A 21,382-nucleotide genomic window follows, 5' to 3' on the forward strand; every position below is an offset into this window, starting at 1 on the left:
TAAGTTAAGCTTTTCACTTTTAACACATTTTCACCAATTAGAGACATAAATATTAATAACTCCCTATCTCATTAGAACCAATGTCACCCCATACTTCAGAATTAGGAGAAGAGGATGAATTTATTTTTTGTTGCTCTATATCCTATCTTTGAGATCAAAATGGCAATAATCATACTAAATATGGTGTTCCCAGAATTTAGGGTCTTTTGTTAAACTTTCTACAGAAAGGCTTGCAAAATTATTGCATTCCAGGATTTGGCAAAGCTGTGGGATTTAACCCCCCTTATCAATGACAGACTTCACCTTTGACTCTCCATTGACTTTCTTCAGTCCACTTACCCCATAAAAATCCCTTTCTATTGAGTCAGCATGTTCTGGCCAACTCCTTTTTTCCACTTTTATCAAAAAAGTGTGCATCTTCTCAGCTTGGCCCACTCAAACCAAAAGGCATTAAAAATATTGTAGTGCAAGCAATTGTCTACTCACCATGTTAAATTTTGGTGCTCTTTATTATTTTACTTACTAGGATGCAATAAGATTTTAAAGGCAAATTCACCTTCAATTTTAAAACTAAAAAGTAAGAGAGATCTGTTCTACTTTTTCTCATAAAACAAACCACTAGCATGCCAATGGCACTTTTCAGTAGAAGTTTACAAAATAACTGAGGAATATAGCCAAAATAGAATTTTCTCCACCTTGTGGATAATGCTGTTACCCCTTCTTCTCAATATTTAAATCAGTAGTTCAAGATTGTTTCCTGACTTAGTGGGAGATTCAGGAGCAGCACTTTAGATACAAAATTCCTGCCTGCTCTCCCATATTACATATGACTTCCCATGGGAAAGAAATATTTGTTTCTGAATGAGAGAGAGAAAATTAATGAAAAATGAGAAAAGACAAAGACAAAGCATTAATGTAATTCAAACTCTCCAAACTTGGACATCTTTAATCTTCAGCTATGGGCTAAGGAAAAAGGCTATATCACCCAAGCTGTACCTTTCTATTACCCCCTAATACACAGTTTTACTTTGCAGTATCTCACACCTCTAATCTATAGGAAAAAAAAAAAACAAACCACATATATATATATTTGCAATCACTGTTAAGAAGTTAGAATCTCCTCCTAAAAAAATCTCTAAAGACTTCTGTTGTATAAACTCAGAAACAATCCAATTCTTCCAAAACAACTGAGGGGAAGACAACAAAATAAGCACCAGGATAAGATTAGAGAAAAAACAAGGGAGCAAGAGTTGATGTGAGCAAGAGTTGTGAGAGTCTCAGTGAAGATCTATTTTATTTGAAAAGGGGACATAGTCTTCATAAGTCACAGAGGCTTGAGTTGACATCCCCAAATTCCTGTGACTCCTTATGTGCTCCAAACTTCTGGCCAGCTAACAGATCTGTTCATGTCTATCTTAGAACGGATGCATTGCTGCCTTGGATCCTACTCTGCTAGCATTAGTTCAAAGAGGCAGACTATCCTTACTTGAGCCAGCATGCTCAACATCAAGAAAAAAGTAATTTATGGAAAATTGAGCAGATGCGTGGCCATACATAGAGACATTTATAATTACATAACCTAGCAATCAGCTAGGATTGCAGGGACAAGATGAAAGAGAACTCACAACAAACTCCTATTTGACTTTAATTTTCTCTACTTCCCTTCCCTGGATTTGGTGGAGTCTAGATGACTGCCCATACACAGCATCATGTGTACCTTCCATTTTTTGTTTCCCACTGCCTTCAATATGATATATGTTGTGACTCAAATTTCAGATATAAAAGCAATGTCAGCCTCTGGTTGATATTTTTTGCTTTAATGTCCCTCCTTCTCCCGCTCCTCTTTTCTATTTTTTTCCTTCGTTTTGTTTCCTTTAACTTCTGGACAAACTCCAATAAAAATACAACAGTTATGATTTTCCAACAGATAATAATTTTAATTTTAGGCTGGCAAGAAAAATCCCCTTATATTGCATTTGCAATTATGGTAATAAAATAACAAACCCAACATTTTTTCAGTCCATCACAGCAGACGTTCAGGGTTATATTGAAGAAGGGAAGGAATTATTTGGGACAGCAGAGTTACAGATGTGGGCTTGATGCACAATTTAGAATTTAAGCATTTACCTACTTCCAGATCCTGCATTGAGTGCCTATTCCAAAAAAACAAGTGTTGCTTTTTGCCAGTGGAACAGCTTAGATTCTTTAAGTTCTGCTCCAGTCCTGCAGGGCAGCACAGCACCTTGCTCCAATTAGGCCAACTTAGTACGAACAAAGTGTTCTGTCTCACCTGTGTTTGAGAAGCAAAGCCATCCTTGTCTCTGCAGAGAGGTGAAGGATGGAGTTCTTCCCACCTTCCAACTAATGCCTAAAAATTCACAGCATTCTCAGTGAATCTGAATTTTCTGACTTCAGATATCATACTTTCCAAAGGAATTTAATGTCTTCTGTCTCTTAAGAGAGTAACTACAGATTAAAAGCTACTCTGGACATGTCAAAATCAGCATAATTTCAGAGATCCCAACTGTGCAGTGTTTTGCCCTGGTTTGATTAGGCTTCTACCTCAGATATGCTTTTCCTACTTCTTCTCATGTATGAGACTGGGATCTTTGTCACATCCTTAGGAAGTTTCCTCTAGAAAGCTGTTACTACAGTGGAAAGGCACCTAAAGGCACCTTGTAATGCCTCAGCTGTTTGCTAAATATAGCCTTAAACCAACACCATTCACTTCAACTTAAATTTTTCCACTGAGATTACTGACAAGAACAGTAGTCAGGAATTACACTGTTATCAGCAGGGGGACTATAGGGGAAGTCCCATTGCCATTCTATGGATGTACAAAGCCTTCCACAATGACACATGAGAGCAGGCTCCTTAATCCCATGACAGAATCAATTTTATGCAGCTGTAAACCAAAAATAGAGCTGTAAGATTCAAGAAGCCTGGTGAGGCAGCTGATGTATTGTGAGAAGTGTGTGCTTCTTTTCTAGAAGGATAAATTACAAAGCTCTGTCATGAATTAACTCAGTAAATCACATTATTTCTTTTCAAGAGAGATGTTCCTTGTGATGTGAACAATTAATTTTCTGATAATCTTCAAAGTTTCTCCACTTTTTTTTTTTTTTTTTTTTTTTTGTAGTTTGTTGGTGTTTGTTTAGGATTTTCTTTTAACTTTTTTGTCTGACTTACTTGCAGGAAAAGTGATAAGTTCAGAAATGACACGTTTGATTTGATTTCAAAATGACTGGGAAAATTTACATGTAAGAGACCATTTAAAATAATAATGTTGGCCAATATTTACATGTTGAAAACCACATAAAACTGTATTTAGCAAACCAAAAATCTTCTCATGTTGACATAAGGATATTAAGATTTTCTTTGTACACTTCCTATGTCTTAATTTACTCAACTATTTGTCACAAGAGGTCTTCCTATGCAACCAAAAATTAGTAAGACTGCATTCACTGCTAATAAACCCTGGAACCAGGCAATTGTGGAATGAAGGCTTGAAGGACTTAATCACCTTGTTTGACCTTCTGCTCAAAGAGTACAAGAGAGAGATTCCTGAACCAGAATTATTAGTGTTCATAAATGAGAACCTTTTCTCACTTTTTCTTCCTTAGTGTTGATACAAAGCGCTAAATTATTTTAATAGTGTAATGACTACAGAGAATGAAGCAGAGAACAAGATTATTTCAGAAATGACAAAATAACAGAAAAATCTTGAAGGAGCCAAGAGTGGAAAGAATCCTAAATTCTTACCTTGCTGAGTTCAATATACTTCTTTGCTTCTCCACTTGGACAGGTTATAGATATTTTTTTACTGAGCAAAGCTGCTTTACACCCTTTGATTTTAAGGGAATTATATGGAGGAACAAGTGATCCAGTTTGTGTCAGTTTGGACTGGAACAATTGGTTGATGACCACATTTTCACTAGCTGAAAATAAAAAAAAAAAGAAAGAAATGCATGAAGGTAAAATAGAAGTTAGAAAATTATATATATTGTATACATCAGTAAAAAGACACACAGTAGGAGAGAATTAAATAAGGAAACCTAAAACAAACAAACAATTAAAAAAATGAGCATTATCAAAGTTATCAAAGAAAATTCAATATCTGAAAATAGTAACACTATTTTTAACATATGCAGGTTCTGTGCTGATCAAATAGAGGGCATAAACCAAAACCTTTCATGCTAATCTGTCTAAACGTAATTACTTATGGGATCATCACCTCTGAATTTTGTTCCATTGTGGATTCTCAATTGATCCATCTATTAAAGCAGTGTAAGAGACGAGTTCTGCACAATTTCCTAACATGTAGTATTTAGAAACAATCAGAACACTTGACAGAAATAAATTATAGACACTCATTGCACAGAAGTGCTATATATATACAAAATATGAGAAGGGATTTAAAAAAAGGCAAGGAGAAGGACAGAACTGTAGAAAATTTGGTTTCTCCATATCAAGACCACACTTAAAAACATTTAAAGAAAAAAGACAATGCCATACATATATATAATTACTTGTACAAAATAAATATACTTCCAAGAGGTGCTTTTAAACAAAAACAAAAAAATCTGGATTTTATGACAGATAGCGTACAGTAATTTCATGGTTACAAGCCGCATTGACTATAAGCCACATCTCCGGGTGTCGGCAAACATTTCGTTCTTTGTCCATAAACAAGCTGCACCTGATTATAAGCCGCTCTGTTGTTCGCAGCAAGGACCAGCATACAACAAAATTGCCAAATAGTAACAGAATCGCGGGATTGCAGGGTTTACTGGCTTGGTTTGGGCTGTGCGGGCTCGGCCAGGTGGCCCAGCTCGGCGCTGCCGTTTGGCGAGGCCGCTCGGGGCCGGCCGCCGCTGCCGTCGGGCTCGCTCGCCCCAGCCCAGCGCTGCCCCGTGGTGGCAGGTGGGGACAGAGCCCGCTGGCACCCACGGCAGCGGCAGCAGGAGGGGAAGGAGCCCCCCACCTCTGCCCTGGGCTGCGCTGCCTGAAGGAGGGAGCCCCCGCCTCCCCCCACCCCCCGTGCTGCTGGCACGGAGCCCGCCTCCACCCGCCACGCAACACAGTAACCAATTTGTAACAATCGCGCAATCCAGGGTTTTACTGGCAGGTGCTCGGCTCGGCACCTTGGCTGCACTTCCAGGGTTGGAAATTTCAGAAAAATTTTCACATATTAGCTGCTCCTGAGTGTAAGCCGCATTTCTGGGGTGAGAGCAAAATTTTAGTCATAATGGTGCGGTTTATAATTGTGAAATTACTGTACTTTCTCCTAATTTCAGTCTTTATGAATTTGTGAGCACAGGAACCATGGAAAATCAATGCTGCTTGAACTGCCACAGCACCAATAAGTGTCAAGAATTTGTTGTGTGATACATCCTTAACAATGCTGAACTATTGTTAAGTTTTTTTTTTAAGAACTAGAAAATTGGTATTATAATCACATCCATCATATGAATAAACAAAAACCCAGAAAAATGAATGGGATTAGCATTATAAATAATAGCTTAGCATAGCAGGTTAAAATCTTCAGTTTGCTCTTTAGTAACTGTTTACAGGTTTCTTACTATATGATAAATGCAATAGATTTGTTTCCTTTTTTCTGTGGAGATTACTATTCCTTGCTTAACAAGAACACTAAAATTATGAGGAAGATATGGAAGCAGAAAATTGAAATTATTTCAGCACAATCAGTGGGCATCAACAACCATATTTTTAAAATGTAATAAGTAGGATTAGGACAGAAATTATGCCTTTCAAATTAAAACAGATACATCCCATGTCAATAGTCTCTTCTGATGTTTTTCCAGCAGGTATGTTCCACATTCCAACACATATACACAAATTACTTTAATGTCATTATAGTTAAAAGTTTTGACTGAGGAAACAAAATTCAATGAAAATCAAAGTAAGCATTCACTTAAGTTATACACCTACACAACTTATGAAAATATCTCTAAAGGAAATATATCACTGACAATCAACAGGTTTTAAGCCTAAGTCACTTAAAAAAGAAGGAACATAGCCCTTAAATGACTTGAATGTTTGTAAATATTCTGCTTGCAGAATTTTTCCATTACTTTTAATTGTTATTATTATGACTCCTCAGTTGTATATATACTAATTCCCATCATATTAAACTTTTTCTATCCAATCCAATCCTCCATTCTTGCCTTTTAACAGCTACATAGCTAATTACACAAAATAGCAATGAAAGTGCAAAAAAGGACTGTGAGAGAATGGAAGAATGCTCTCTGCCATTGAACGTACTGGAAGTTGTCATACCTTCTCTTTGCCAGATTATCATGTGTATTCCAAGTATCTCAAAAACTACAGTCAATAGGCTTATATTCAAGAATATTTCTTTAATTCCTTTCTTCATTTGGAATGTACACTTCTTGTATCTAAACTGCATCAACTATTTTACTAGGGAGTTTGTCTAATTTTCCAGTAAAATGGCTAAAATGCAATACATTTTAACAACAGGCCTCTATTTCTAAGGCAAGAAATACAAGTATATAATATATTAAGTGAAAAACACAAGTGGTTGGAGAAAAGACAAATTACACCTAAGAGTGCACTGGCATTTGCCTGAGGAAAATGTTTTGTTTTTCCTCTCCATTAAGGGGAAAATGATAAAGGTTTTCATTAACTCAATGATGATTAATTAATTATGATTATTTAATTAATTGGTTTCATTATTATTATTTGGCGTAATTATACAATATACGCACTGAAAGGCATTTAATTTTGCATTTCAATGGACATTTATATCTATTCACTGAAAAACATAAGAACGCCCACAAGTTACTGCTTTTAGAAGGGTTCTCAAGCTGTAGAGCGCATCCCACTGCAGCTTCTATGATTTTGGGAGCCTAATTTCCTTCCCCTATTTTCTGAGTTTTATTTTGGCTTTAGTACATACTTATTTTCTTCTGTAAGTCATTCTCACCCATCATATGACACCTTTTTTTTCTTTACATCACATCACATGATAAATATGCTTTATGTTCATCAATCTAAAAGCTTTTTTTTTTTTTGGAGAAAATTCCAAACAATGCTATATGTAAACACTTGATAAAGGTGAGGGTGACTTTTTTTTTACTGGAAATGCATATAAATGTCTCGTAAAACTAAAATGAAAATTAAGATCAAGTCATAATATCTTGATTTCTAACAACAGTAATCACAATAGCATTTACTTACTTTTCATTACAAATACGAGATTTTGTGAAAGAGAATCTTTATTTTTTTCTATCGCGCCAGCAATTTCATATGTTACCTATAATAAAATATTGTGACATCATTAGTAATGACCAATGCATCTTTTAAAAATTTTACAGCAGTAGAAAAGAAGTCATAGGTTTTCCACTCAGCAGTTAAAGGCTATCACCAGGTAGTATTTTTTGGCATTTTCTAAGCGCCTGCAATGCTGCCCAGAAGAACTGGTTTGTGAACATCATGTGCCTCTGCAACAATACAGAAATTTCATTGGACTGATTTTAAAACATTTCCACCATGCAAGACTTTGAATCAAATATGTGCTGTAAAGCAGGAGACAATGACCTTAACAACTCTTTCTCTGCAGGATAAACAATTCACTCTCAGGTCACAGATCTCCTTGTCAATGGGAAAACTGTCCCCACTAACCATGACAAAGCAATCTGAGTGCAAACTCACACTCAGGACCAGTTCCAAACACTGATATATCCTTTGGAGGTAAGTTCAGTCAATAGGTTATACATAAATCCCATTTGCATTTCTAACAACTACGCCCATAAGGATTTTGGGTCACCTCAGTTGCCTGTTTGTGATTTCAATAATAAAGAGCTGGATTGTCCCTGCATCTGTCATGTGATCACAGATAAATTCTAACATGTGTGAGACACTTTAAAAATTGAGCAAAATCCAAGATCTAGACAGAGGTGCTAAGGGAACATCCAAAATGAAGAAATACAACCAAATGTCTCTTAATACTGAGCCCATCCCTGAAGACACTGTATAGAAAAGGAGCACTAAGATAAGAAAGAAGTTGTTCTTTCGTTTTTTGGTTTTGTTAAAAACTTTGTATGGGGATGGAATAAAAACAACTAGTTAATTTACAGACTTTAGATATATGAAGGTCTGGCTTGCATAGTAGTCGAACCTAAAGGGAAAGTTAAAAAGAAAGAAAATTATAGATTTCAGTACTTGCATGATTAGGCAGATATTAATGGGTTTGGTTTTATTTACCTGGGGACCGTGGTTCTGTCTAAAGCCTTCTTTAATTTTTTGTGTTGGATCTAAATCCTAAACCCCTTAGGTGTTTGGAGAAATTTTATCCTTGCACATTTAATAAAGCCATAAATATATAATTAAGATTAGTAACACTAATCAGTGCACTAATTTTCCATTGGGTCATTTGACAATTATGCAATGCTATCTTGCTCACAAAAGAAATTATGTGACTTGGAAGTGTATAATCTGTTAGAGTGAGTAATTGTCAAATTATGTAATTACTATGGTGTCTGACATGAACAAGGTATAACAAGAGAATTATGGTTCTTTTCCATTACAGATGCAATGTTATTTATTTTCTAATTGCATTTCCCAAGAACATACAACACAGTTAGCAAACTATTAGAATACTTTAAGTATACTATTAAATGCTTTTAGTGTACTCAACATAAATGTTGTGCTATATTGGTCCATAAAAGGTAATTAACAGAACTTATATGACAAATCCATAATGCCAGTTCCTAATTGAGTGTCTTGGGCTTTGACTAAATTAGAAGAAGAGAATTAGTATTGGTGGGAAGAGTAGGTAAGTATAGCAGTGGGAGATACTATATTATGATTAACTACTTAGATTGAAATAGGGAGAAATTTCAGTATTGATGCTAGTGTAATACATCACAAACTTCTAGAATTATATACATAAGACATATTTCATATCACATAAAATAGATAAAAGTTAGGAGGACTCCCTTTTGTGAAGAAATTGCCAACGCTCTAAACAATTTTCCCATAGACTTGGTAAATTAATTCACTGCCTAAAGACATGAAAACTGACTCAATTAAATGATACTCTAGGGTTCCCTAGTCACTGCCAGTCTCACAAAATAGAAGAAGAAATAAGTCCTCTTCCAGTTGACAATTCTGTTGATTTAATCTTGCCTTCATCAGAGATGGCAAACTATGTGCCCCCTAAAGCACATGTATTTCCCTCAATTTTTTTCCACTGTGTTTGTAAAATAAACCTGGCCCAAACCCTGCACTGGCTAGCACTCAAACACAGTTAGTCTGGGGAGACAAAAACCAAGCAAATATTGTATGCTTTAGACAGGAAATGTGCACTCACTTAGATAATGGGTCCAGTGTTATAAAACATACTCCTTATTGTCACTTCTATTTTTCACAGTTTGCTTTATCTTGCTTTATATGATGACTGGGGTCATCATATAAACATATATGCAAACCTATATGTCTCTGCTAGCCAAAGAAAACATGACCTTTATATAGTATCTGAATACCTGAACTATTTTTATTATTTAAAAAAAAAAAAAAAAGGTGTGCCATTCCACACTACATTATATTTCATTGTAAGAGATTGAAACAAAATGGAGTTGGATTGCTCTCCTAAATTTAAGTTCATAAAGGAAGAGAGCTTAACATAAGGTGTAATGGTTATGGCCAAATATTCATCTAGTCCTGAATATTTAGGGAAAACTATAAAACTATTGAGGAATATTTCCACTCTGCCAGCCACCAGTTCCCTTCTCAGCTTTCAGGGCTCTGCCCATGAAGGCACTCTTGTCTTGCAGGCTGCATCTCACCTTTGTGTTTTGTATCTCTTGACTCACATTTCCTCCTCAAATCTCACTTTCCTATGTCATTAACATTTCCAGCACCTTTTAAGACTCCATGTCAAGGAGTTTCACTAATTACTAAGCAAAAAAACAAGCACTCTAAATTTATTTGTTTTGACTCTGTTTTCTGCTCATTTAAGTAGCATAGCTGGTTTTAATACCATAAGAACTACCAGATACAAGTAAGAGGCAAAAAAACCCAGAAAACAGGAGACTCACCAGATATGCACAGAGATGACTTTGGGAATTGCATATTCCTCTTATCTTTTTACATATTCTTGCCTCTTTGCTTCATTAATTAACTTTATGCCAGAAAATCAGAAAACTGTATGTACTTTCTTCTGAACTAAAGTATCCTCTCTCATAACAACTGACTTGCTTAAAGGATCTTCATCAAGTTTATTGGATATTCCAATATACAATTTATCAAAAGGACCACCTTTACACATAGATTTCATCAATCTCTTAAAATACTTTTTTTTTTTTGTAAGCAAAAGGCTCATGGTCAATGGCAAATTTGGCAGGAACCCTAGAATAAGCTAGGAAAATGCCACCTGGAATATTAAGAACAATTTGGCTGCACTCCCAGTTAGACATTAAAATTTTACTATTTTAATATTAAAATGTAACTCAGAAACTCAGTTTTGCCTGTATTGCAAAGTTTGGTTAATAAGAAAATAATTAGTTCATGTAGCAAAAGAGAAATTTTTGAGAACCTGTCCAAGCACAATTTAGTGCACAGAGATTCACTTGTACTTGCTAATTTTCTGCCAGCACTTGAATGTGAGTGATATGCTTGCATGTACCATTTTTTAAGGATCACTGGGTTTATCAACCTCCCTAACAAGTCTTGTTAAGCAATGAATGAGCTAAATAATTTTATAGTCTGTAAAGTATTATTCTAACACTGTGATAGAATACCATTTTGAAAGAAGGAAATATTTAGAAACAAAATAGAAGGGTGGGAGAAAGTGTTTTATCATTTTCTACAGTAAGTGAAAATCCTAAATCACGACTAATTAAAGAAAGAAAGAGAAAGAGAAAGGGAGAAAAAGCAGAACTGTCTTGCCTGTGTGAAAACCAGAATCCATGTCAAGCAGCCTTTATAGGCCTTGGTACAGTTTAGATTGGATTTGATCTGATTGTTGTGTCTGGGGATTCAGCCTGGGGGAAAAATACTGAAAATGAAAGCATCCTTATTGATTAATCCACCTCCTTTTGTCTTTTGATTTAGAGGTTCAGCTTCAGAGTCTGCCTGGGATTTCAAGACATTTCAGAGAAGACTGCCTTGCTGAAGGTGAGCTGACAGCTGGGAGGTATATTTTTGATATGCAGGTAGCTGAGAAAGACATTGATCTGCACTTAAAGGAGCATTATGTGCACTGGTTTATAGAGCAAAGGAGTTAATCTTTAGGTCTGCTCAGTTTATTACAGTATGAAAAGTCAAAACAATGGAAAGGTAAATAGTGACAAGGGGCTTATCTAATTTGTAAATTCAAGTTTAATTTAAACAGCAGAAAGCTTAAATTATGATAACATATTATTCAGATCACATGAACAATGGGGCAAATAGCTCATTATCTCAAATACTGGTATGTTAAATACCACTATTAGGTAAAGCTGTGTATCTTGGCACTGTGCTAAGACAATATATTTCTGATTTACTTACTGATATGCTAATTCTTCCACACAATTTTTAAAAATAAAGGACTTTGAGTCCTTGAGAAAGTTCAATGATGGAAATGTTTTTCTTCAAAAATCATGGTTATTGATATGCCCGACAGTTCAAACATATAATTAATGTGAAGCCCTTCCTTAAGTGAGAGTCCACAATGTAAATATTAATGTTATCAATAAATGAACCGAGAAATTCAGTATTACAGATTCTTAGGATAGTTTAGCTGATGGCCAGATGCACCCATAAACTGCTCTGCTACCTCAAGGCAAGCTTGCAAGGTGCAGCGTGTGCCTCTTCCCCCACAGAATCTCTGGCAGAAGCATCTCAGGACACTCACAGTCATATCAGGCATCAGAAACAAAGCAATGCCTCAGATGAGCAGAAATTTTATGGAAGAAATCAGACCGCAAGCATTCAGAGAAATGTATTAAGCAACCTTCAGATAGGTTTTCACTAGGATTATTTTCCACTAGGATTATTTTTTTCTTCAGTCATAAAACCCCTAAATCATTCTCTTCTACCATCTGCCTGAACAAAACAGATAAGCTTTTTGTTTTACAGCACTCAGATATCAAGACATTAAAGAGCTCATAGAAAAGACTCATAATGTGTCAAGGCATTGTAGGATTCTGTTCAGCTGTAAAATTAAAACTAGGAGATAAAGTAAAATACTTGATATGATAAAGCACTGATGCTGACAGTGGCCTTTGCTAAGCATGTGTTCATGTGTGTTCACAAGCAATATATCATATTGCTTATGCAGAAAAAGACAGATTTAATCTTGTTCAGGAATAATAGCAAAATTCAAACGAAATGAGGCAAAATTCATTTTCTCTCTTCCACTGGATCATTCTGTCCCATTTGTGCAAAACAATATTCATTCTCAGATTCCACTAAAATATCTGGCCCCTGTACTGACTTCTTCTATGAGCAAAAGTTGTACATATTGTTCCTCTTCCCTCTAAAACAGACAAGAAAATTAAAAAAACCTAAAAATCCAAGGTCTCTCAGAATATACACAGAATTCTTTGAAGTATTGGTTCAGCCAGAAAATTAAGTATGGATTCCAAATTATTTGGGTTTCTTTTCCCCCTTACATGCTACTTGGATCCTCCTGTGTGTTCTTTGTCTCAATTCAACATCTTGCTTCCTTTTACTTCTGACCATCTCTCTTCTCTTTTTCTCTCAGTACTGATTTTTCTGGGATAGTTTAAAGTTCATATGCTTGGATCATTAATAAGGCATATGTAGTCTTAGGAAAAGTTGCTGAGCATGAAACGTAGGGGAATAGGCAACACCTGACAATTCATGACATGTTCAATTAAGAAGACTTGATAGTGGAAGATACTTTTTCTATCTGTATCCTGACACAAAATTTCACCAAATACAAATATCTTAGAAGACTTTAAAATTGCATGGATGCATCTGTATCAGCTCTAATTATCTCAGAATATAAAGATATGCATAGCTATATCACTTTTGTTCACAAAAAATTGTATGTCAGTCTCAGTTAAATACACAAAAGTAGGTCTTTTCATTGAGGAAGTATTTTTAATAACTGCCTTTTCCAGTTTAACTTCACTTCTGATTTGCTAAAATAGCTACTGCAAGTGTCTGAGTGAAGAAATGGACCTAATTCATTATTTTGGACTTCAACCTCCATCCATACACTGCTGATGAAAAGAAGCCCAAATTACAAGGGTCATAAGTGGCTCATACCATGGCCAACACAGAATATTAGCGTTTCGGTTTTTTCTTAACGACTCAGAGGAGATCTTTAACACTGGTTGTGAAGTACATTGCAGTTACAACTGTTCCTAGAGAAATCAGGATGTCTGCCTACATGTTCTAACACAGAGCCTGCTACATTCAGTGTGACTTCCTCTTCAACTGCCAGCCTAGACACATCAGCTGAACATAAATGATTAACACTAGAAATGGAGACTTTGGTTGGATTACCTGTAATTCTTTCTCTACCCTCTGTGTCTAATTCATCTTTCAGTTATACTCATATAAATACATAGAAGCTTTACCAAGTTAAAGGAGTAAAAATCCATGAAAAATTGTGGTGACAATAAAATTAAGGCCCCTTATCTTAAATTTGGAGATCTCTGAAGGCAACAATCAAGGGTAAAATTGCTTTATACTCCACTTACATTACACCCATTTAATTGATAGCAGGCTATAAAAATGGGTCTCAAAACCTGCCAAACGATATTGATACTTTATATATGAAATTCTTATTTTTGAGTGCAAATAAATCCTGATATATTTAAAAGCCTCATCCTTTAAAAATTTTCATAAAGCATATATCACCAATGATTTCTATAAAAAGCCACTAAATGTAATAGCGCAGTCTAAAGAACAGCATCACCAGTTTTAAAATCTGAGTTTTTCATATTCAGGTTCTCAACATATGAAGACATACTAGTCTCAGAATAAACTCAATTTGTGTTGTTAATGCAGTCACTCTACCATTAATGTTTTATATAAATATATATAATGAAATGCTGGAAATTTCAATCTATGATAGTTTACAGTCCCACAAGATACCAAAAATGCAAATGTCTTTAGGGATTTAGCTCAATTACTATTAAAGCAAAGAGAGTTAAGCAGTTGCAAGAGGACTTCTGTTTTGGCGAGGCTAAGCATTTTGCTGTTATAAGGATGCAAAGAAGAACCTGACTGGAATAGTTCCTCTGCCAATGTAAATAAAAGGATCTCCACTGACTTCAAAAAAATGTGTGGCTTTACATTACTTGGAGAGCTATTTCTTCATGCTTTGACATGAAATGTCATTACTATTATTAGAAAAAGGTCAAACCAAGTATCTATGTTATAAAACAAAAATCTAAACAACCATGCAAGGCTAAAACACATGTTAATGAAAAGTGTCCTCTTTACCACTCACAGTTTCACTTTCAGAACTAGGCACCTGAAATACTGGTCTTAACAAATCTTCTGAATGGTTCTTCAGAGAATAAGACAAAAATTAGTTTCATTTTGAAGAAATTTGCTTATTATTCTGGTTGTGAATTTAGTATAGATGCCTTGCTGCTGCTTCCATGTCAAGTTTTGGGGTGTGGAACCTTTTTGAGCTCTTATGATAAACTTGTTAAACAGAACAACATTAAAAAATACTTATGTAGCAAATATTAAAAAAATTATAAATTAAATTAGACATCTGAAGTTCATGGTCAGTTCTTTATTCCATCACTTGAAGTCCTAGTAAGTTTCTCAAAATCTTGGTTGTACTGTTATCTAACCATTTTGTGACCACAAGCGCCAATAGTGGAGATATCCAAGTCACTTAACTTTGCAAATAATTTGATTCTAAGTAGAAGGCCTTGTGATGAAAGAAGGACCTCCAGGGAGTCAGTCAGAGTATTTGGGTTAGGACCTGTTGACTAGTCAAACAGTCCTTTTCATAATGACCACATTTCTATCCTTGGGCAGGAACGAATTTCCTTGCTTCAAAACACAACTCAGGACTTCCATCAGCTTCACTTTCAAATGGGGAGCCACAAAATAGATCTGTCCCTACTCATACCACTGTCAGATTATATTAAAAAAAAATACTATTCCTTTAAACACACATCTTACTTGCTTGCTTGAGTTGTACATGGTTGTGGGGACACTGTGAAAATGAAGAACTGGAAAGGAAATAGTAAAAAGCCTATTTAAAAGAACTGATTACACTATTCCTGTTAACACTGCAGGCAGGGGAATAAAAAAATATTAATCTAATTTTACAGTCATGCTGAAAGACATTTGGCATGTTCTGGGGTCTTTGTAGGGAAAAGATATTATGACTACTAACAGAAAGAAAAAGTGGGGACTTTGTTTCTGATTTTTTTTTTACCAGATGCACACTAGTAGCCCAGGTGTCTACACATATAACAGAGGAGCTACAGGGAACCTGTACTGTTCTGGAATCACATCTGTATGCAAAGTGAAGCCAACTAAAATGGCATTAAAATTTATGCTGAGGGATCTGAATCACCCCCTTCTACATTGAATGCTTACAAGGAAAACAAAATTGAGGAGCCAGAACCATGTAGCCTGTCTCCTGCATGCTGTGATGGAAGCTACACATTTCATACACTAGATACGGCATTGAGATTTTAAGATGTCCTCTGAAAATTTATCACTTGACAGTGAAAACCTATTTATAGCCAGGAGTTGGAGAAGACATGTAAAATTTTATTTTGTTAACTTTTTTCATTAAGTGCATGTAAATGGTATTCAAACAACTTACCCTCCCAGCATAATGCATAACAGTGAAGGTGGAGCCCAGATCCTTTGGGGCAAGGTTACCATTTCCATCTTTTGTGGAGGAATAGACTGTATTTGTATCTGATGTATCCAGGTATGACTGAATGCGTTTAGAAAGACTCTGTTCCACTGACCAAACAGATTGGCTTTCTTCATCCAGCATTGACAAAAAGCCGGATGGTTTCTGAAATTAAAAACAGATTCTTCTCGTTTTATACAGGAGAGCTAGAATTTCAGTTGTTTTGTATAGAGTAACACAGCTTGTAGTTTAGTAAACATAAACATATATCACTATAAAAACCATGAAAAATAAAAAAGATTAAAATATTTTGAAAAATGTTCAAGGTTGGTCCTTCTATAAGAAATGTAGGGAACAGTATTTCAGTTGCCAAAAATGGTTGCTATTGACGGTCTATTAGAAACTAATTGTGTTACTTGCTTCTTAAAAGTTGTTCAGAAGCCAGCTTCAGGCAATAAAGAACTTGTGAGGCTCACAACAGAACTTTGTCAGTCCTACAGCAGCACAGGTGCCATGCCACAACACACGGATGCTGCACGTGATGTACGGATGCTGTACAGGCAGGGAGATGCTGCTGCATCTTCCTCAGCCCTGTTTTGTCAGACAGCTCTGGGAGTCACTCAGCTGTGGCCTCTTGGACCCACAACCTTGTCTGAAGATTCACAAATTGGAAAATGCGAGCACAAGTTTGTATTAGCCTAGCATGCACAGATGGTGCACAAACACACGTGGTGTAAAATGGATCTGGAAACTACCTGAAAGAAAAAATCCAAGACTGCAGTGTGGTTACCAGGAGAATACATCGTTTCCATGGCAACTCCCTCTTGTACACATTCTGCTTGCTCTTGTAGGAAAAGCACTTCATTGATGTACTGGTGTATCTTCTCATTGGTCATGTTGACACACAGCTATTGTAAGATGAAGAAAAAATGAGTATTAGACGTTTACTGGATAATTCAACAGTGTAGGTTTTACTGCATGTCTAATATCAAATTTGAAGAAATGTCAATCCACAATATGGTATCTCTTGGTAGAACACAGATTTAGGAAGACCCTAGGGAAATTTAGATTTTAACAACTATAACTATTAAATTGGGAATACACAGTTTTCTGCCTGAACAGTTCATTGTGAATTCCACATAAGAATTATCAAATATCAACATTAACAAATACAGTGGAAATTCACACTAATTCCACTGAATGAAGAAGGGTAACTCTACATATAAATTGGTATATTTAATATTCTTCTGCATTTTATACTCAGGAAGGTTATACAAATACAATGTGCTTTTAGGAAAAAAAAAAACAAACCCTATATATTTGTTTAAGATCCTGAGTCTGTAGTTCAGTGCCAACAGAGACAAAACTCTTTTTCCACATATAATGTCACTGAAGTCTAAAGCAGTCTCTTAAGAGCTCATTGTGTTTTACCAAAACATATAAGGACATACCTAAGGACATATTAGTAGATGCTGTTCTCCATTTTATACATATTCTAAGAGAAAGTTGGGAAGAAAATTGCGTTCCATAGAAAAGTTCAACGTTTGGAGGGATAAATAGTGTAGAAGATTTTAAAATATTGTCTTATAGGCAATATTTGATTTGATTGCCTTAAAGGATGCAAAGCTAAACAGATTCACAGAAATCTGATTTTAAATTAAAAACAGGCAGGAATTGTATCAGCTTATTTGTGTGCTTTCGTATTTTATTCAAAGTTCACCTGTTAAAATATGTAAATATTTAAGAACCTTGTGGAATAAATGTTTTAACAGTTTTTAGATATATAAGTGGAAATTTTAGTTGAAAATTTGAAAACCTCATCCAATTCTACATTAACTATAACTAAGAAATTAAGAAAACAGAAACTCCTAGAAGGTTGCAAGAACACTTCGTATGAGAAATGATGCAAGGAATGCCTGCATGCATTTTCTTTCAGTCTAAACCAGTCACATATTTTTAACTATATCTTCCATTAATGAAGTGTGCAAAAGCAATTCTATCAGCAAGTCATATTAAAAGTATGAAATATTTAGATCAATCCTAAAATTATGTGGCTTAACATCCAGATGAGGGAAGGGAACCCAAGTAATGAGTAGGAATTGCCTGAATTTTCTATTAGCACCTGCTATTAGTATAGTCAACTTGTACTTGCTAGACTAAAAAATAGACTAGTGTGGAAAACAGCAAGAAGAAATGAGACAAAGTTAATTTTACAAACTAATGTCTATTAACTCTCTTTACTAATGTGGACAATAGACAGCCTCGAATAAAACCAGTATTTCTTAAAAGTGGGATTTATAAACATTCAGATTATTACCTTATTTTATTAACAACAGAAGTGTACAACTGACTTCCAGGATCTACTTATTTTATGGAAAAGACAGCTTTTCTAACTCTGTGGCAGGCAAAATGTGCTTTACTGATTACTTCTGGAATTCTAATTACAAAATCCTTCCAGAAGCTTGTTAACATTGTTTTATATGGCAGACAAGCTAACACTTTGCAGAATATGGCAAAGCCTTAAAATGATGCAGACTGTATATATCTATATTTGCAAATGACTTATGTAGAGAACTAGGTCATTCAACTTTACAAGGATGTATTTTACAATAAGAAAAATTGTAAACTCAAGCTTTTTATCATGAGCCAATCTCTTAAAATGCATTAAAGAATAAAAGTATTTCAGAACAGCAAAATTATTGAACTATACAATTTGAGAGGAAGGAAAGATTGTCTTAGACACATCTTACAAAGATCTGATAAGCAGTACTGGTTTTAAGTAGCAAAATAAAAGGAATAGTATTTTGTCAAAACATTCATACATAGAAAGCTTAGATTGTAAAGAAAAAAACCAAATTTTTAAATTCTACTGCCCAGTGTATTTGCAGCACTGGGGTGCTTCATAAGCACCATTATCACCTAGACTGGCAGACTTGCCACGGTGCCACAAGGTACTGCAGATCAGAGCAGAAAGCATCTCAAGCACAAAGTGCAAACTGCTCCAAAGCTGCTCTCTAGAGAACAGCCCTGCAGAACAAGAACCAGGACACCAGCCAGGGACTGCTGGAAAGCAACAAATTCTAATCAGATCTTTCTTCATTTCAGTGCTTTATACACCCTGCTGGGAAAAGGTAATAAAATGAATGTGTCAAATTACAATCTTGATACTGGTTGACATAATAGTTAAAGCAGCTGAAATGTAGAAATGGGGTGAATATGAACTAAACTAGCTTTGCAAACTAGTACTAGTACTATGGGATAAAAAAGGGTGCTACTGGGAAAAGTAAGATGTCAATTAAATCTTGTGCAGTATTTCACCAATCAATCACAAAATGAACTGAGCTGGGAATCTCTATTTGAGACAAATTATTTTATTTTTGGCTACAAAATGTCTACTGTAAAATAATTTTTAAAAAATTATTTTAATGTCAGGTACATGATAAGTCAGCTTTAAAGTCAAGTAACACTGGTTTCCAGTGCCTGACTGGAACACTGGACAGATAACGGTGCCCTGCATAAATGGAAAGAAATGTATGCACTGGGAAGACCACAGAGACTAAGAGGGAAGAGGGAGGAGTACACCCTGACAAAGGCCATGAAGAGTGGGAGATCCTCAGGAACTGGAGTGAGGAAGAAACTAAAACACAAGATCACCAGGTCCCTAAGGGAAGGAATAGGGTTTTATAGCCCTAATCAGCTTTTCCTAGGGCCCCCACCCCCTCCTTGTCCCAGTCCCAGGTGATGCTGTGGCAGTGCCAGCTTCCAGCTCATTCTCCAACTGCCTGTGACAGGGTCCCAGCCCTGTCTGGCTGCTTGCCATGTCAAGGCTGCTAATGGGCACTGTCACCAGCCCTGGCTCTGTCCACCATGTCCCAGGGATGCTGCCCATCAGGGAGGGCATGGCCATCCTCTGGGTCCTCCTGTTGCCTGGCTCCCTGGTGCCAAAGGTCACTTGGTTCTCACTGCTCCACAACAAGGTTGTAAAAACTCTGACTTAAAAATACTACATCATATTTTCTTGTAAAGACTGAATTAACATGGTAGGCACTTTCCATGAATAAGAAATACTCCAGCACTGAGAAGTGCAGTGGAAGGCTGTGCATGAAGTCCCTACACAGTAACAGAGCTCAGTGTGCATCAGCAGGTGCCTATTCCACAGAGGCACACAGGAAACTCCATCTGTGCTCTGCACAGGCAAAAAAATAAAATATCAATTTCTTCTGCATTAAAAAAAAATCTTGAAATGCTCTTTCAGACTGCCCAAATGTAAAAATGTGTGTGACCTCCCATCTACTATCTGTGAGACTGCAATGACTGTAGAAAAGTTACATCATATAACTTTTGTCTACTCATATCCATCCATCTTCAAAACAGGCAACATCACCTTACATTCAGACAGCTAGAAGCAGTCTAATGGTTGAGACAATGCTATTTAATATGAAATAATCTGTTATGTTTGTTTTGGTTAGGAAATATTATGCGACAAAAATGTTGTGTCAGCAGATTTAACCATAGAAACAGCATGCTGAGAAGTTAAAATCTACCACACGTAATAATAAACATAGGTGAAAATTCCAACACAGCTGAGTTCTATGACCTATTCTGCTTCCCCATAGTGACTGAAGTAGAGTCCTGAGTGGGTCTCTGCTCTCAGAGCCAGCTGGCTCCTGTTGCAGATGCACTGCACAGAGCTGCCATGGAAGCTGTGCCTTTCCCAGAGCTATACTGCATCACAGAGATGATGTGCATGTGCTTTAATGGGCATGGAGCTGAATGGGAGTCGAGACACTTGACTGTTCCAGTAACCTGCAGTACTCATTTAGATAAATCATTCATATTTCCTATAAGAATATAGGAAATATAGGAAAAATATATTTCTACTGCAAAACTTAAAAGGCCTACAATCGTAAAATACAGTGCAAGAGCTAAATAAATAATTTAACAATAACTAAATACTTTTTTCAGTTTCCCATTTAAATTATATATCAGACAGAACAGACTGCTAGCATTGTCCATTTAACTTTATTGCTCTTTGTGATGAACAATATATTTATTTTTGTTTTGATTTATATTTATTACTGTTCTTTATGATGACTCTACAACTACAGACTTCAATTTCTGTTGGAACACTTGACTTTCTGCAGGGGGAAGAAAAGCCCCTCTTACTACTCCAAAGTCTGGTTCTTCTACTATAATACTGCTATAACAGTTTTCTTAGAAACAGCTGGGGGGAAATGGTACAGGCCACTATCCATCCTGCTTATTGCTTGTTATATTCATTGGTCATGAGTTTGTGGTCAAAAATATACTATCACTATTATGAAGGTTGTAGCATTCCTTGACTGAACTATTTGGGGTTGTTCTGTGAAGGAGCATGAATAAGGTCTAACCTAGTTTTAAATTCTACCAGAGGACAAGCAGATGTCTGGATTTAAAGGAGTGTGGAATAAACTGTAAACAAGTACAGTGCTTCTCAAACAGGGAAGCCTGAGAAAAAAATGAACACTGGAAACTGCCATTGATATTTTTGGTAGAGCACTCATATTT

The 21,382-nt window shown here is 35.9% G+C and overlaps 1 protein-coding gene across 4 annotated transcripts in view; it reads right to left on the reverse strand.

The window, feature by feature from the left end:
- Positions 1-21,382, reverse strand: part of MYO16 (myosin XVI) — a 374,829-nt gene that overhangs the window by 84,151 nt on the left and 269,296 nt on the right. For all 4 annotated transcript variants that reach the window (XM_033052141.2, XM_033052140.1, XM_033052142.1 and 1 more), the window contains exons 22-25: positions 16,591-16,743; positions 15,800-16,000; positions 7,222-7,297; positions 3,763-3,938 (exon numbers count right to left, since the gene is read on the reverse strand). In XM_033052141.2, coding sequence (XP_032908032.1) covers positions 3,763-3,938; positions 7,222-7,297; positions 15,800-16,000; positions 16,591-16,743 — 606 coding nt within the window. The remainder of the gene's footprint in view (positions 1-3,762; positions 3,939-7,221; positions 7,298-15,799; positions 16,001-16,590; positions 16,744-21,382) is intronic.

Source organism: Catharus ustulatus, chromosome 2 (assembly GCF_009819885.2).
Source record: "Catharus ustulatus isolate bCatUst1 chromosome 2, bCatUst1.pri.v2, whole genome shotgun sequence".
In the NCBI taxonomy this organism is placed as follows: Eukaryota; Metazoa; Chordata; class Aves; order Passeriformes; family Turdidae; genus Catharus; species Catharus ustulatus.